General features: G+C 33.6%; 1 protein-coding gene across 1 annotated transcript in view; it reads left to right on the top strand.

Annotated features, from left to right (window-relative positions):
- Positions 1 to 1191: 1191 nt before the first annotated feature.
- The window catches only part of LOC123660980 (dopamine D2-like receptor), a 74933-nt gene continuing 58226 nt past the window's right edge, over positions 1192 to 17898 (top strand). The window contains exon 1 of the mRNA XM_045595995.1: positions 1192 to 1602. Within this exon, the coding sequence (XP_045451951.1) occupies positions 1192 to 1602 (411 nt within the window). The remainder of the gene's footprint in view (positions 1603 to 17898) is intronic.

Here is a 17898-nt window from a genome sequence, read left to right as displayed (position 1 = left end):
TATTATAAGGACGCTCAACCAAACAGCTGAAACTAAACAATATTAGCACTAATAAAGCTAAATATAATATTTAAATGTTAATTAATCTAGCTGCTCAAATCCGCTGTATCAATTTTTATATACTTAATCAGTCTGAGAACACAGCGTCTTAAGACGTCTTTACCGCTCCTCTTAAATAATTTACATACAGCATCCACGTGTATTTCTAAGATAGTCTTAAAATCCCCAGAGCTCGAATTTAAATTTGCATAATTAAGTGAGATATTTTGTTAAAAGTACCCTTTACAATTGACGTGCTCTCGAGGAGTGCTCCGTAAACCTGCGGTTGTTTCTCTCAGATCACTTTTATATTAAAGGATTTTTAGATAATTTAAAGTTTTTAAGATTCGTAGTTTAATTCAAGATTTAAATAATATATTTTTAATCTGTAGTGATGCGTTTGCCATGTACGCGCCCGTACCGGCGCTTGAGTTTTGAATTTGTAGAAATATTTCTTTTCGAAATTTAAATATGTATTGCATTCAGCTCGTAACATCCCACTGCTGGGCATGGGCCTCTTTCTCTATGTAGGAGAAGGTTTGTAGTTTAATCGACCACGATACTGCGGTACTGATCAACTAAACTGCGGATTGGCGCATATGTTCCCTACTATGAATAACGATCGCTATCAGATATTTATGATAACAACCGGGACATACAAATTAACGTGCTCCCTGAAGTATGTTGGGGAGACCCACAAGGACAGACATCCAAACCGAAAAGAAATGTTTGTACATATACAAATATCCATCCCGAGCGGGAATCAAACCCGCAAGCCGTCAGTGTTTAGGCGACTACTCGCACAACCACACCAGGGCGTTTGCGTCTCCCAATAATTCTGAGTAACTAATAAAAAAAAAGGGAATTATCTTCATTTGAGACCTACACACATTATGATTAAATGATGACACACATGAGGATGCATAAAAAAGAAATATAACTCAGACCGTTATATCATTTTCCGTAATATATTAATGGAAAAATAAGAATCGTAATCATTAATAATAAAATCAATTTGTTCCAGATCCGCGAAAATTGGAAGATGAGTGGAAGATATCGTGAAAGCAATCACAATAAAACTCCATCATTCCAATCAAATCAAGAATGCGCCAAAAATAAATTACAATGAATCGCTTACGCGGGAAAATTGACATGGATGTCAAGTTATGCGTCAACTCGTGCAAGAATATATCAAAAATAACGGCTTTCACTCTCCGACCACCAGATCTCCAACAAAACAGAACATTCGTGACGACAGACAACGAAACGGGATTCGCGAACTATACAATAGATTTTAGTGAATTAAATTTTGACAGAACGCTTAACGAAACTTTTTCGAATTTGACATTTAGAAATGAAACGTGTAGTGATGTGCATTATAATCTGTGGGCGCTGTCGTTGATAGTGTTCCCTCTGTTGACATTATTTGGAAACGTTCTGGTGATATTGAGTGTTGCTAGGGAAAGGAGTTTGCAAACCGCAACAAATTACTTTATCGTCAGTTTGGCGGTTGCTGATTTGCTGGTCGCTGTTGTAGTTATGCCGTTTGGAGTTTATTATTTGGTAAGTTATTGTATTTTAATATTTTAAAATTTAAATATCGTTCAATAATGATTATTTTTTACGTAAGTATGACTAAGTGAACTAACGAAATACGATGTATTGTGCGTCAGAATATTTATATCCTAAGCTACAATAATTTACTACTTATTATAATCACGATACGCTTTAAAACGAATAATCTCAGTTCAGTAAAATTTCATAATATAACATAAATTTAGTAACCAAAGTTTTAAGAATATTTCAAAACCCTATTAAATACATTTTACAATTCCTATAATAAATTATCAATGAAAATAAATATTCCACCTCCTCCGACCTCCTTCCGAGTCCTCTCGCGACCATGGTTGCTGTAAGGTATCCGGAACGTCAGGCATCTAAAAAACTTAATAACCTGAAAAAATGTGAAATATATTACACCCAGACTCGGTGCGCGAATCGAACCTACAACCCCATAGAAAAAAGCTTTACTGCAAATTTCGCCAACAAGCAAGTCAATATACATACCTACGTACATTTATATATACATATCACACTGAACACAGGGGCGCGTCGGTTAATACAAATTACAAGCATTGTAGTCGGGATAGCTCTGTATCCATCAGCTGATTAGTTTGTTTAACATTATTAAATTTTACAAGCTGTTGCCGCGATTTCGTTTCATCTTATTTTGTATTTAAATATTTCTAACAACATAAATAAAAACTATATGTCTGTATCATTCACAAACGGTTGTCTGTTCCTAAGGTTCTTGTGTTATAGTAACAGCCGGCTAATATAGCTACATATTTCTTTTATAAACATACATATAAATAATACATTTATAAAAAAAAAAAAAAATATATATATATATACACTCGGACACGGAGTTGGAACCAAACCTAATCAAAATAACATGAATCTAACAACCCCCTGTGCAGAAAGCAGTCAAGTTAGAACAGTCAAAAACATGACAAGGAAGTGTATTCTTAAATTAGAGTTTAAGCATCCATAGATTTATTTGACTTGTCTAATAGGTAAATTTTAATATTATTTATTCATTTTATTGTATCTTTCAAACAAACAAACTGCTAAGTTCGTTATATTTATAAAAACAGAGAAAATATGGTACATTTTTCTGTTTTATAAATTTGCTCAGCACCAGATGTTGACTTGCAGAAAAGATGAATTTAACAAAGTAAGATAGAATAATTTATCGTTCAAGAATGTATCTCAATTTTTGAAATATTTTGAAATAAAAATAACGTAATATTTGCCTTAGTTCTTTTGATAATTCAATTGCAGATGAAGATTTTAATAAAGATTCTTTCTACTTCATAATATACAATATCTACAATGTAAAACCATTATAATATATTATTCGGTTCAAGATTATATTAATTATAAAGACATGTGGATTGGGTGACGCTGAATTTCATGCAAGCCATAAATAACTTAATAAAAATGGGTGTCATTTTATGTTTAAATAGTAACAGAGCTTATTAACGATTCATCTCTACAAAATCAACGTTTCTTATTTTATCTTCTTCCTTTTAAAATTTCTGTATCACTGAATCCTTTTTTTTCTGTCGATTAATCAATTTGTTAATATTAAGCAAGCACCTCTTCTTAACTTTGTTATATGTTACATGTTCTATTATAACATCGAAAATTGTTTCTGATTAAGTTATACTATTTTTTTTTGTCATACTGTACAGTATTGTAATACCGTTTGTTTCCAAAATAGAAAGAAAATAAAATAATCAGTGGTAGCTTCACATTTATTAATTTAGAATTTTTTAGGATTTCCCATTAAAATCAAATAACAACAATAATACCAAAATAAACAATCTATATCTATCTAATACTATTAAACGAGCAATTATTGTCGATTTTTATGAAATTTAGTATGTAGAACGTTTCAGGGGCAATAAATCCATCTAACTAGGATTCATTTTTAGAAAATGTCGTTTTATCCCTGTTTTATGGCAATTAAGAAATGGCTTCAATATCGTTAGAATACGAAAACAATTTCGCAATTGTCAGTAAAGTTGCAATAGTTCGAGTGGGAAATCAGCCGGTCGGAAACGACTGTGAAGACCACGGTTCAATCCCCATGTCTCCAGGTCGATAATTGTTATTTATTTATTTTTGATTTTTTATATATTATATATATTTATATTTTTATATATTTATATTTTTTATTATTATCGGTAAAATTGAAAAATATTATATTATTTACATTTTATAAATATGTAACTCATATTTAAATATGAATTCCATAAAACACGATTTACTAAAAATACCGAGCTAAGCTCGGTCACCCAAGTACAAATGATTAAAAAGTATATTTCTATTTATTTTTAAAGGTCATAAACAACATGAATCAATTAGTTAAAAGATAAATATGAAAATATTTAAAAACTGTGTTATTTAATTGGATAAATTGCCACAGATTTTTAAAAAGCAATATAACTCTTTGAAATAGTTTTAACAGTGGGCAATACCAACATTATGAAAATTAAAAATTGAAGTCAAACAATATCGATGACTCATTAAGGAAAGAAATAATTAAGAATAAAAAAAAACTGGTCAATTTCAAACTTAAGGCAAGTAACCTATCGAAATAAACGTCGAGGCCAAAAATCTTTGACGACAGATCGTTGTAAGTACGTGCCAGGGCTAAGGGGTTTAAAGGAAGAAACAAAGAAAGTAAACGTTTTTATTGGCCATTCACAGCTTACAAATGCTGAAACTGAACACATATATTATAACAAAACAATACAAAAAAAAATGGAACAAAAAGGACGAGGAATACAAAGATAGAAATAAAAAGGATAGGTCAACTAGGTTACTGCCTCAGCATTGTTTTTGACATCAAAAATTTGCTGCCAAAAACGCTGATATTCTGGCATAATAGCCAAGTTACCCAAGTTGGATCTGTATTAGGATTTTTTTTATCGTCAGGATATTCTCATAGATACTCTCCGCCCTGGGTATAGGGAGAGTTATGTCAGACCCTTACTGACTAAAACCCCATGGAGTACCCTCGCAGCGCAATAAGCGTGATTATGGGTACGCTTTCGCATTCTTCGACAGTCCTAACTACTATCGTTCGAGATTGAACTCATCAACTCTTCCTGTGTACTCATTCTATATCAACAAACGTGCCAACTAAAATTTTATTGTATATTGTACTGCACCAACTGTCTTTCGTAAGAGTTTTTACTTTGACTACCATTTGGTCGGTATATGCGTCATCCATGCAGCAATTGTTTTTGAATTACAATTAATTTTTAAAGACTTATACAATTTCAATTTGTAAAATGAGGTCTTTGGTTCCAATTCTAATTTGGTTTGGAATAATAGATTCAGCTAAAAAAATGGTAAAAAAAATTACAATTGTTTTCTGCAAAGAATTTTAAATTATAATTCAAACGTAGTTCAACATTCAGACACATGCGTTATGAGGTTAGTAAGTTTGATAAAGTTATATAAGTTTTAGTCAGGGAACGTACATACAATAACAGTTATAGGTCACCAGTGTAGGAATATATCGCTTGTGGGATAAATAAAATGTTCAAATCACTTGGTGTCTCATATATTATAACTCCACCACAAGATATAAACAACAAAGATGGAAGAAGAGAGAGCCACTAGCACAAATACAGTACAAGTACACACGTACTAAATAAAAAGCGAAAACGAAACAATACAATTATCTTTCCTAAAAAGATTTAAGCTTTTCTAGTTCTTAAAAATGGCATAAACGTCTTGTTACTATGGTTATGTCTTGAGATTTCTTTTTACGAAAAAATAAAATTATCACGTCATTATAAGATCTGTATCACACAGAACGTATATAAGTAAAAATAAAGATATGTGCCCACAGTTCTAACTGATTTCAATATTAAAATTTCGCGGTACCGGCTTTTAAGTGCCTTTCTAAAAATTCATGCAGTCCCTCAAATTACGCTTTGCTCAGTGAGGCTGTGGTCACTTAAAAAGGGTTCGCTATGTCCTAAAGAATTTCGCCATTAATTAATCCATGTTATTTATATCCGTACATTATTTTTTTTCTGTTGATTTTATTTCGACAATCACGATTCAGCCGGATACACTCCACGGCTGGACATAGGCCTCTTTCTCCATATAGGAAAAGAATTGGAGAATAATCAAACACGCTGCTTCACTGCGGGTTGGCGGATATGATCGCTATCAGCTATTTATGATAACAACCAGGATGGACAGCTTAACGTGCTCTCTTAGGCACGGTGGGGAGAAGCACAAAGATTTATCACATACTCATGGAATGTTGCGGGTCGAACTGGAAAAGCAGACCTTTATTACTGTTAACGATATTAATCTGCTCGATATAGGTATGGTTAATGTAATATTAAGTCATCCACAATCGTCAGAAGCAAAAATTCTTTATTGTATTTATAACTTAGCGTGTAAGCGAAGGTAGTCTTAAGATGGGGATGTCATTTTCAATACTTGAACAAACCCTCTTTAAGCATTAAAGAAAAAAAAGAACATCAAAACCGGATAACCGGACCGGAGCGGAAATCGAACCCGCAAATTGGTAGTATTTTAGCTGCGGCGTTGTTTTAGGCGCCTAGACGCACTATTACACTAGTGTGGATTTGATTTGATTTTATTATTTTTCTTGAATTCATATAAACCCATAATATTGTATATGTTATATATGTAGGACAAATATATGCTACACAAATATATATGGCCCCACGAACTCCGTGTAGTTTTTTTTTAATCGCGATAATATTGATTTTATTAAAATTTTCTTATACAAAAACATTGTTTTGATAGTTTGTACGTAGTTATGCTCGTACATATGTTTCGACGATTCCTTCGTTTTGTATACACAGATAACAGTCATTAAATTATACAATGGAAATTTTTAAACATTTTGAGAGCAGGACGGATATACGGATTGGCAAATATATTCCTTACTATGACTAGCTATCGCTGTCAGGAGTCTATGATGACATCCAGGACCGACAGCTTAACAGGCTCTCCGAAGCATGGTGGGGAGAGTCACAAAGACACATGAATGTTCATATATCTCCTGAAAACATTACCCTCCTGTTTTGTGTTCGATTAAACAGTTATTTCGATCACAATACAATTGTAATTTTAACATGCATTGGCAATTCCCAAAGTCGTCATAAATCAGTAGAATTAAACAACTGTTTTATTCTATTGATTTATGACGACTTTGCTCAATTGGATGAGTGATATTCATATTCTGCTAAATCAATCAAATGTAGGAAGAAGGACAAATGGTTATTCCATTAAATTAGATATATATAATTTTTATTGTATATAACTAAGTCGGTCGGTAAACAAGCGTATGGTTTACCTAATTGTAAGTGATAACCAGAAGCATCGCGAGCGCGTTGCCGACCCTATTCCCAATTCCCCCCTGGAGCTCTGGTCACCTTACTGACCTGTAAGGTCAAGTTCTTCAGTCGGGCTAAACCAGATTTTGAGCAGGATATTTCCTACTATGCCTTACCTCAGTTACAGTTGTTAGTGATTTTAGATTTTAGACTATTCGTTCTTAGACTATTGTAAAATTGATCTAAAGATGCTCTAATGCTTGCCTCTAATGTTCCTATATTAACTTGATTGAGCTGAAATCTTTATGAAATAATACAAGCTTTTACTTTTGACCATTAAAGTTTATAGTACAATAATTTAATACATAATTGAATATTTTGAATTTTCAATAAATTCTCCCAAATCTTTTTTTTTTAAGTTCTTTTTTTAAATATTCTATTATCTAAATAAAAATGACAGTCAAACTAGCCAGTTTATAAAATGAGTATAACACCTACCTATACAGACTTTTTAAAGTATATATTACCTTTAACAACTATATTAAACTCGTTTCACCTTTCCATTGTGACCTGTGGCAGGTAATTCTCAATTTCTCCTCATCGAACTAATTGTGTACATAAGGCAATTAGCACTTAGTAATACAATGGCTGTAATTACCGTGCACGTGTCAAGTTGTCACGCTTCATTCTGACACGTGCTCGGATTCCACTGACTTGGGAATAGTAATTAATTATGACAAATAAACGTGTCATACTCAACAGCGTTCGAACGACAATTGAGACTTTAATTGGATAATTGTTGTCAAAAATATTGTTGTATTTATGTAATTATAACTTTTTTTAATGTGGAAACTTGATTGATTTATGTTTTGCTAATATTTTTTATTAAATAATTATTTTAACAATAGTTTTTGTCAATATTACTATGGATAAGTACTTCCATTTAAGTATTCCGTTTAATTTACTATAAAAGTCTGGTAATGTTGTTCCAATATGAAAAAAAAAGAAACCCCAGTTAAATAATTGTGTTTGCTCGCAAACGAAAAAAAAAAGCGACTTCAATTACATCGACGAGTAACAACGAGACAACGTAGATCGACGAAAAAATAGTCAAGTAACAACGCATTATCAAAGATTACTCAAAAAGTAGTTATCAGATCTCGATGAAATATAATGTGACCACATGATAAACATCGGCTTTCGATTAAATTAAAAATCATTAAAATCGGTACACCTAATAAAAAGTTATTGCGGATTTTCAAGAAGTTCCCTCGATTTCTCTTGGATCCCATCATCAGATCCTGATTTCCTTATCATGGTACTAAACTAGGGATATCTTCTTTCTAACAAAAAAAGAATTATCAAAATCGGTACACCTAGTAAAAAGTTATTGCGGATTTTCAAGAGTTTCCCTCGATTTCTCTAGGATCCCATCATCAGATCCTGGTTTCCTTATCATGGTACTAAACTAGTGATATCTCCTTTCCAATAAAAAAATAATTATCAAAATCGGTACACCCAGTAGAAAGTTATGCGGTATAATACAACGTAGATCGACGAAAAAAGCGTCAAGTAAAAACGCATTATTAGATATAACTCAAAAAGTAGTTGTTAGATCTCAAATAAATTTAAGTGGAACCAATTGACACACACCACCTTTCGATTAAAAAAAAATTGTCGAAATCGGTCCACCCGGTCAAAAGTTCTGATGTAACATACATTAAAAAAAATACAGTCGAATTGAGAACCTCCTCCTTTTTTGGAAATCGGTTAAAAATAACACAAAACACCTAGACTCGGGGCGCAAATCGAACCCACAACCCCATAGAAAAAAATCTTTACTGCAAATTTCGCCACAGGCAAGTCAATATACATACCTACGTACATTTATATATACATATCACACTGAACACAGGGGCGCGTCGGTTAATACAAATTACAAGCACTGTAGTCGGGATAGCTCTGTATCCATCAGCTGATTAGTTTGTATAACATTATTAAATTTAACAAGCTGTTGCCGCGATTTCGTTTCATCTTATTTTGTATTTAAATATTTCTAACTAACAACGTAAATAAAAGTCTCTTCCTAAGGAACTTAATGCTTGTGTTATAGTAACAGCCGGCTAATATAGCTAAATGCTTTTAGCCTGTAGCTCCTGGAGGGATTGGGGATTGGGTCGGCAACGCGCTTGGGAAGCTTCTAGTGTTGCAGGCGTCTATAAGCTACGGTAATCTCTTACCATCAGGTGAGCCGTACGCTTGTTGACGAAAAAAGCGTCAAGTAAAAACGCATTATTAGATATAACTCGAAAAGTAGTTGTTAGAACCAATTGGCACACACCACCTTTCGATTAAAAGAAAATTTGTCGAAATCGCTCCACCCAGTCAAAAGTTCTGATGTAACATACATAAAAAATAAAATAAAAAATACAGTCGAATTGAGAACCTCCTCCTTTTTTGGAAATCGGTTAAAAATTCACACGGCCACGGTTCGCTTAAACCGAAAATAAAAATCATCATATCAAGAATTTCGCTCTAGCGGGTACATCGTTCCATAGCTTAATTGGCTAGAGCGCCGACACGGTCAGTCGGAGACGCGGGTTCGAATCCCGCTGGAGCGGTCAATTTTTGATATGATATTCAAAAAATGTTTAGAATTCCTAATGTGTGGGTACACAAAAATAAAATCGTACATATTAAAAATGTATTTATTAAAATAAGAATAGGGACATAATTGGTATCAAATACTTGTATATAAAGAAAATAATATCCAATTTCAATTTTCTTTCACAGAGATAGTTATAAATATTTGGAAAAATCGCGTAATGGCAACATACTCATTCTCCTAATTTATATTACTTTTATTTGTTTGTTAGAAATAAGAAATAAATATTTTATGAATATACAAATAGATTTGAGATAATATTTATTGTAGAACGAGATCGGAAAATAAGCGTACGGCTCACCTGATGGTAAGCGATTACCGAAGCTTATGTCTATAAGACTTCGGAAGACGTCTGTCTGCAACGCCAGAAGCATCGCGAGCGCGTTGCCGACCCTATTCCCAATTGCCCCCAGGAGCTCTGGGCACCTTACTCACCAAAAGGAATACAACACTGCTTGAAAACAATATTATTTAGCTGTGATCTTCTGGTACTGACCCAGTCGGTTCTAGTATAAAGTTTCACAAATATACTTTTAATACTATTTCCTCTCGCCTAAGATTATCTGTAAGAGATTGCTAACAATAAAACAAACCTTGCGTGCTCTGTACATTTTCATTTCTTATTTCCATTTTTATATCATGACTTCTATAAAATCAAAATAAAAAATGTAATACTTATTTTCAGCTTTATATTGTTAATAAAAAAATATTTGTCTCTTAAGCTGAGTGCCTTGGAAATCAAAATTATTAAGATAATAGCTCCCAATTTTTTGAATACAAAAGATATATTTGAGTTCTCTCGCATTTTCTAGAGATATGGAACTATAACTTTTGGATTATATTTCATTATGATAATGTAAATTCGCCGATCCGCAGTGGAGCAGCGGGGTGAATTAAGCTCTAATCCTTCAAAAATTGAAGCAGCCGGACTGGGGAAGTACCTGAACCTTATAGACCACAGACAAATAATACTGTTCTCAAGTAGAATTGTGTTCCTGTGGTGACTAAAGTGGCCAGAGCTCCTGGGGAGGGTTAGGTAGGGTAGCGCGCTTGCGATTATTCTATTTTTGCAGACATCTATAGGCTATGCGTGTGGTGTCGGCCGAGTAGAATAGCACCACCCCCTTTCTTTCCGTGGGGGTCATAAAAGGCGACCAAGGGATAAACCTGGCTCAAAACCATCAGGAACCTGGAGAAGGAAAACTTCATTTGAAACCCGAAATGGGGTATCCGTCAAGCATTCGCGGCATAGCTCTAAAATAGAAGACTCCTGCAGCTGAACTGGCTCCACACGTATCGATTCGTCGTTCCCGTGGGCCTAGCCAGTGGGGTCGAGAGGGTGACGCAGAGCTTAGGCAACTCTGCGTTTTCTTGAAGTGTATCCTAGGCGACACAGTGTCTGTCTGACACTGTCTAAATCGTCTGCAATAGACGGACTACTGCCAATGATGATAATGATAGGCTACGGTAATCGCTTACCCACAGGTAAGCCGTGTGATTGTTTGCCGACTCGCCTCGTTACAAGTTAGTATTTTTTATCTTGCTTAGTAATACAAGTTAGTGATTATAATGAGACAACTTTTTCTGATTTTATCTCGGTTTATTAATTTCATAGTCACGGGAGTACATGTGACATGGTTGCTGTAAGATATCCAAAAGGTCGAGCATTTAAAAACTGGTTCCAAAAAATGGTTTCATTGTAATGGATGAAATTCGCGTTAATATTAGAAAACATTAAGTTAGTAATTATTTTAAAGATTAACAATGATTATTCCTATATTAATATTCATTATCGAACTCATTGTTTGCACCATTATTGTTAAAGCTTAGAGATTGACTGTTCAATAACGCCTAAAGGCATTAAGCCCCTCTATTGTTATAAATATGTATTCTATTCATCATTACAGTAAATTAATAAATTTACTTTTCGAATTATTAAGTAACAGACAACCGCTCTGGTGTAGTTGTGTGTATGCCATGTAAGCACCGTTGATTTGGGGATTCGATTCCTACACGGGACGGATATTTCGATAAATATTTCTTTTCGGTTTGGATGTCTGCCCTTGTCTTCTACCATGCTTCGAAAAATACTTTAAGCTGTCGGTCCCGGTTGTTTTCATATACATCTGATAACAAATGTTACTCATAGTAATAAATATATCCGCCAGCCTACAGTGGAGCAGCGTGGTGAATTAAGCTCTAACACTTCTCCTACAAAAAGAAGGAAGCCTAATCCCAGTAGTTGGATGCTATATTCTGAATCACGAAGTGGCAAAATATTGAATATTCGTCTTGCTTAAAGACACGCGACAGCGTGTCAAGTGACAAATATGTATTGATAACACGCTATGTGTAGTAGTGTCACCAAATATCCTAGTCAAATGTTGACCTTGTATTACATCCCAAGTGAACACAGAAGTTAGTACCTATTAGATCTCGATTCGTAGAAGTCGAGAACAATGCGTTCGTTGATACTGAATTTAAAATTTATTGTATTAAAGCTCATTAGCTTTCCCAAATAAAGAGTTACATTATACAACCCAAAATGAATAATGCCTGCGGTTAGAAATGCTACGTCAGGGAACAGACCAATTATGCAATATAAACGACGAGTGCCCGTGTGAGCGAGCTTAGCGCGGTATTTTTAGTAAATTGTGTTTTTTGGAAATCATGCTTAAACACTAATTATATATTGATAAAATATGAATAATATTTTCCGATTTTACCAACATAATAATAAAAAATATGAACTGGTTATTTAAATCAAAAATCGTGAGTGAAATTAGAAAAAAAAGAGGAAAAAAATAATCGAACTAGACATGAGGATTTGAACCGTGGTCTTCTCGGTCGATCCCGACCGGCCAATTCCCACCTGAGCTATTTATTGACAATTGCGAAATTTACCTTCGTATTCTAACGCAATTCATGTATATATATACAAGAATTGCTCATTTAATAGTATTAAATTAACAAAGTGTTAAACAAAATTTCTAGCAGGGTCTCAAGAAGAAATATCTATATATTATAATACGTAAAGTAAAAACATTGTACCCCTTTTTTAAGAAAATTGGGCGGACGGACGAGTATGAAATTTCGTACACTTATAGTTTATATAGAGAAGGAGTGCAGAATACTAATATTTTTTTTAATTATACATAAAATTTTATCATTGTATAAAAGTATAGCATTCTTATTTTCTTCTGTTTAGCGGATTTAAAATAATATCTTGTCTTCTAAGTTAAACTTCTTAGTAACTTCTAAGTTTTTTCACTGTTAATTGATATTACTATCGTGCTATCACAACAAGATACACTTGCCCAATGATTATTATAATTTTTTTTTCCTACTAATCCCACCACTAACTAGTTGTCTTGAAGAGATTGCTATTAAGCGATAAAGCCTGCGATTGTACAATTTCTTTTATTTTTGTATACATTTATTTTTATAACTATTTTGAAAGTATCCTCTGGCGTACCGTAGAATAAATTTCTTTCATTCAAGGTCATCTAGAAGGAAAATTTGAGTAATAATAGCGCTTTTTCTATACATATAATAAAATGGTAGGAAAGTCAAAACTGTACATTGAATATTTATTTTAAAAGAATACTTGGGGTGTGATCTACAATCGATACCGAAGCCAAAAATATAGTTTTTAGAATTTTTGTTTTTTTGTCTGTTTGTCTGTATGTATGTCCGGGATAAACTCAAAAAGTACTGCATGGATTTTACTTGAAATTTGGCACGAATATTATTAAGAAGTCGGGTCAACATATAGGCTACAAATTATCACGCTATCTACGGTGAACGAGCAGTGAACCTCTATTTCTTCAAATCCTTCTGTAACAACGTGTAATCTAACGACGCATATTTGAATGTTGTTATTATGTTAATAACCATGCCATAAGCTAGCTTCATACTATAAATAAAGACATTCTGTAGTGTACTTAGTATCAGCATTGCACCCGTGCGAAGCCGGGGCGGGTCGCTAGTTATGAATAAATATAAATTTGCTTAGCGCACAGATTTAAATCACAGTCACGGTAGGAAAATTAACTAGCCCGGTGACGCAGCTTGCAGTTGTCCTCCCGTGACATAGTTTGCTGTAAAATATTCGAAATGTGAGGCATCTAAAAAACTCAATGAACCGCGATAAAATCCGAAAAAGTTGATTCATTATAATCACCAACATATCATATATTAGTATTATTCCGATCATTTATTAGTATAGATTATTTATCTTTTCAACGTATTGTTCAACTGGCATCCTTAAATTTTACTGCACTATCAGAATCGATATTACAACCTAAATATATACCTAACTAAATGCCTAAATATATGCCTCCACGTATTTCTATAGGGCCCTAAAACGAAGGACGCCAGCTTAATAACATTTTGTATACATAATCATTAAAAACTGTTTTATTAATTACTTTTTAATATGTTCTAAGTATAAAATTTATTATATACTGTACGCTTCTATTAAAATAAATAAATAAATCAAATCAGTAGTAATCAAACAATAAAACAATCGGCATTGATATAACACGCAGCGTTTCACCAAAACGTTGTTGTTTTGATTACACAGCTGTAAACCAATTCTAGGACGAAGGACACGTAGAGCACGCCCGGGGGTGGGCGCTTACACGATAATATTGAATAACCCTAACTTCGGCTATGATATTCCTATTCCCTTTGTAGTCACACGCTGTCTGCAATTTCATATGTCACGTGTCGCTTTGGAGCGGATATTAGTTTGAGGGAAAACTGTGTTAATTATTGCAATTTTGAGATATTTAAATTAATTATTAGATATAATTTTTTATATGGTCTAAGGAGGTTATATGTTGATTTGAGCGTTGACGCACTGATTCCATCAACGACTATTTAACAGAGCTAATATATCACTACATAGTATAAAACAAAGTCGCTTTCTCTGTCCCTGCACATGTATGTACGCTTAAATCTTTAAAACTACGCAACGGATTTTGATGCGGTTCTTTTTAATAGATAGATTGATTCAAGAGGAAGGTTTATATGTATAATAACATCCATTAAATAGTGGAAAAATACTGTTATTTTTGAGTTTTCTAATGTTATGTCGTAAATAATAATTTTTTTTTTTCGCTTAAATTGCAAACGCAGGCTGAACCCTACGAGATTTATCAAAATAATGTACTAAGTATTGTACACATTCATAAGGTCTACAGAAAACTCCGCGATGGTATATACCTATCTCTTATGGATATCCCACAATAACATTTTTTTGTCATTTACTTTTTACGACAAATAATGGCTAATTTTCGAAGCGATTTTAACCAATACAGCATTAATTCTTATCCAATTAAATACCTTAAATATATTTCTTATTTAATATAGATCTATATGGCCCTTTACAGCATATGATTTAAATGAATATTTTCGAAGATATTACAGATTTAAAAATCGCGGTACGTAGCGTTTGCGGCGGTTCCGCGTGTGCGGGCCACGGGCAGTAATGAATAAATCAAAACTACTGGATCGATTTTATTCATTTTTTCAGTGAATGACATAGGCTATAATTATATTTTATACCCGTGCGAAGCCGGAGCGGGTCGCTAGTATATATATATATATATATATATATATATATTTGTGTCTTAAACTCGATTTCAGAAATTACTAATACATTTTTGCTGACCTATCGAACTTTGTACCAGCATATTTTTTTTTCTAACAACAATGCATAACAAATTATTGTATAATTTGATTAATTTCTTCGGATGTCTGGTTTACTTTGTACATGCATGTTAGCGGTTTATTTCACTAACATAGTTTACATATTATTTTCAAAAGCGTAACTGCGGAGTTCCTTACCGATCCTTTTCTGCAGGATCTACATTCCGAATCGGTGGTAGTTTCACTTTTAAAAATAATAATCATCACTTTAAAATTTTAATTTGTAAAAAGAAGATTCGAAAGTGCTTTTGAAGTCTATTTGAATAAAGTTTTTTTTTTTTAATTATTTTATCTGGATTTACGTACCACATATGATAAGCTTTGTGTTGATAAGCTTTTAATAACGTATTAAATACGCGTATTAAAAAATCTAATAAGCGCTGAAAACCAACACAGAAGCAACCATGCACATCTTTTAATTTTTTATGTGGAACAAAATCTACATTGCATAATCTTTGAATTAAATTTCACGATAGTACCTTATAAAAATGAAAATATCGTCATAAAATTGTTTCTTATAATAAATTTTCTTTCCTCCACAAGTTTTAACTCCTAAGTAATTTTGCAACTAAGTTCACTAAGACTATGCTTCTCAAACCTTGTCCGCAACACGCAAAGCCATTTATTTAAACTTGTCCCACGAATAATAAAGTTCTAAATTAGAAAACTATTACGAAGCACGATACTTCTTATTTTATTAGTTTTTTTTTTTACACTAGGGCTTCCACCTGTGTCATGGGCCGAAAACATGGCGTGGCCTTGTTGTGAGCGAGGCCACCCTCACCATTGTGCCAGGGCCCGGAGGTTTCGTCCGGGCCTACCGCCGGGGTGAGGTGGCGAATGCTAGCGCGACCCCATCTCGCCCCACCCAGGCGGACGACTGCTCACACGTGGTGGTTTTTTAGTCAGTAGGAATCTGACATAACCCTCTGGCGCCCTCGTACTGGAGGGTATCCATGATGGATTTTCCCCACGTAAAAACAATAAAAAAATGGGTCCGGAAACATTACTGCGAACGTACATTTATAGAAGTTTACAGTTTTATTATAATGTTCATAAACTAAAAGTTTACGTTAAAAGTAGTCCACACAGACGAAACCGTCGGAAGAAATCTATTATGTAATAAAAATATTTTGATTTTTCTACGTAGCAAAATATTAAAGTCATATGATCAGAGAAAACATTGAGAATCGCTGAACAAAGAAGTCGATATGACGCACTCGTGCCAAGCAAGTTTCTTTTAATCAATTTTGTCATACAAATTTACCTTGCATTTTGTTTGCACAGGTATAGAGTACCTAAGTAAAGTTAATTATAAATTGTTTGGTTTATACTGTCTTGTTTAGTTCAACGCTTTCGTACAATGTTTGACTATGTACCTACTAGCTGACCCAGCGAACTTGTTATCGCTACAGGATTATATGTGACAAAATTCGAGAGCTAAAAAGTTTGGAGAAATGAAAATTTCTGCACAATATGCCTACATTGTGTCTTAGATATACGAAACGTAACTGGCTATGAGAGAAAGAAAGAAAGAAAATGTGTTCTCGCACTTCTCTCTCTTGCTCCTCTCACCTCCCTCGCCCGATCACACTTTTCGTAACGCTCTCATCACGCATTCACAAGCTTACACCCCAAGTTAAGTGAGCATAAAGAAGCTTTACTACAAATAGAGGTAGAAATATCACATCTTTTAAGTGGGATCTAATTACAGATATTTTTATACATAGATATGTAAATATAACCGCCAGAAAAACTAATTTAAGAACTTTATTGAAGTCGACTTTGAAGTAAGAACCATAACTATAAGGTATTGTTAGGACCCGAAAACGTCCCAATTCTGGGAAAATGTAATCTCTCAAATTGAAAAAATATATATACTCGAAATAAATCCGCAACGCCCTTCTACTGCGGATAGACGATGAGAAGTGTCATCATCATCACTTCAACCTATCGCAGTCCACTGCTGGATATGGGTCTCCACAAGTTCGCACCAAAAATGGCGTGAACTCATGTGTGACTACATAATGCTGGGCAGAGTTGGTGAACGCAGGGCTGATTTTGTCGCGCCCAAGACGCTGCTAGTCGTCTTCGACCTTTGTATTTTAAAGACAGCAGTTGAATGGTTATCCCGAGTTAGATGGTTATCCCGAGTATGAGAAGTATACTAAAACTTAAATTAAACTTACTCAGATTCCAGTATATAAACATACAGTTCCTTACCAACCATAAAACTGAACCAATGCTTGGTCTAAAAACTCAAAGCGCAATTTTCTTTGATCTCATAAAGCTTGATTCAGTGTTCATACGGGATTTTACTACGTGAGTATATTCTGGAGACTAAGATTAACCCGTTTATTGTTTTACTAGCTTTTAGTCGGATTGGTTACCTACTTTAACAATTCGTTATGTTCGGTTCGGTTGGTTACTTTAAATAAATAATTAAATATACCATTTATTTATCTCATTCTAAAGTATTGAACATAGAATATAAAAATTAAACTAAATAAAGAAGTACAAACAAAGGAGGCAAACAATGAATTTTCATTAGAAAACAATTTTTGTTTTTATTTTACA

Source organism: Melitaea cinxia, chromosome 16, assembly GCF_905220565.1.
Source record: "Melitaea cinxia chromosome 16, ilMelCinx1.1, whole genome shotgun sequence".
NCBI lineage: Eukaryota > Metazoa > Arthropoda > Insecta > Lepidoptera > Nymphalidae > Melitaea > Melitaea cinxia.
The sequence above is the reverse complement of the archived record's forward strand: the minus strand, read 5'-3'. Positions and strand labels throughout refer to the sequence as shown.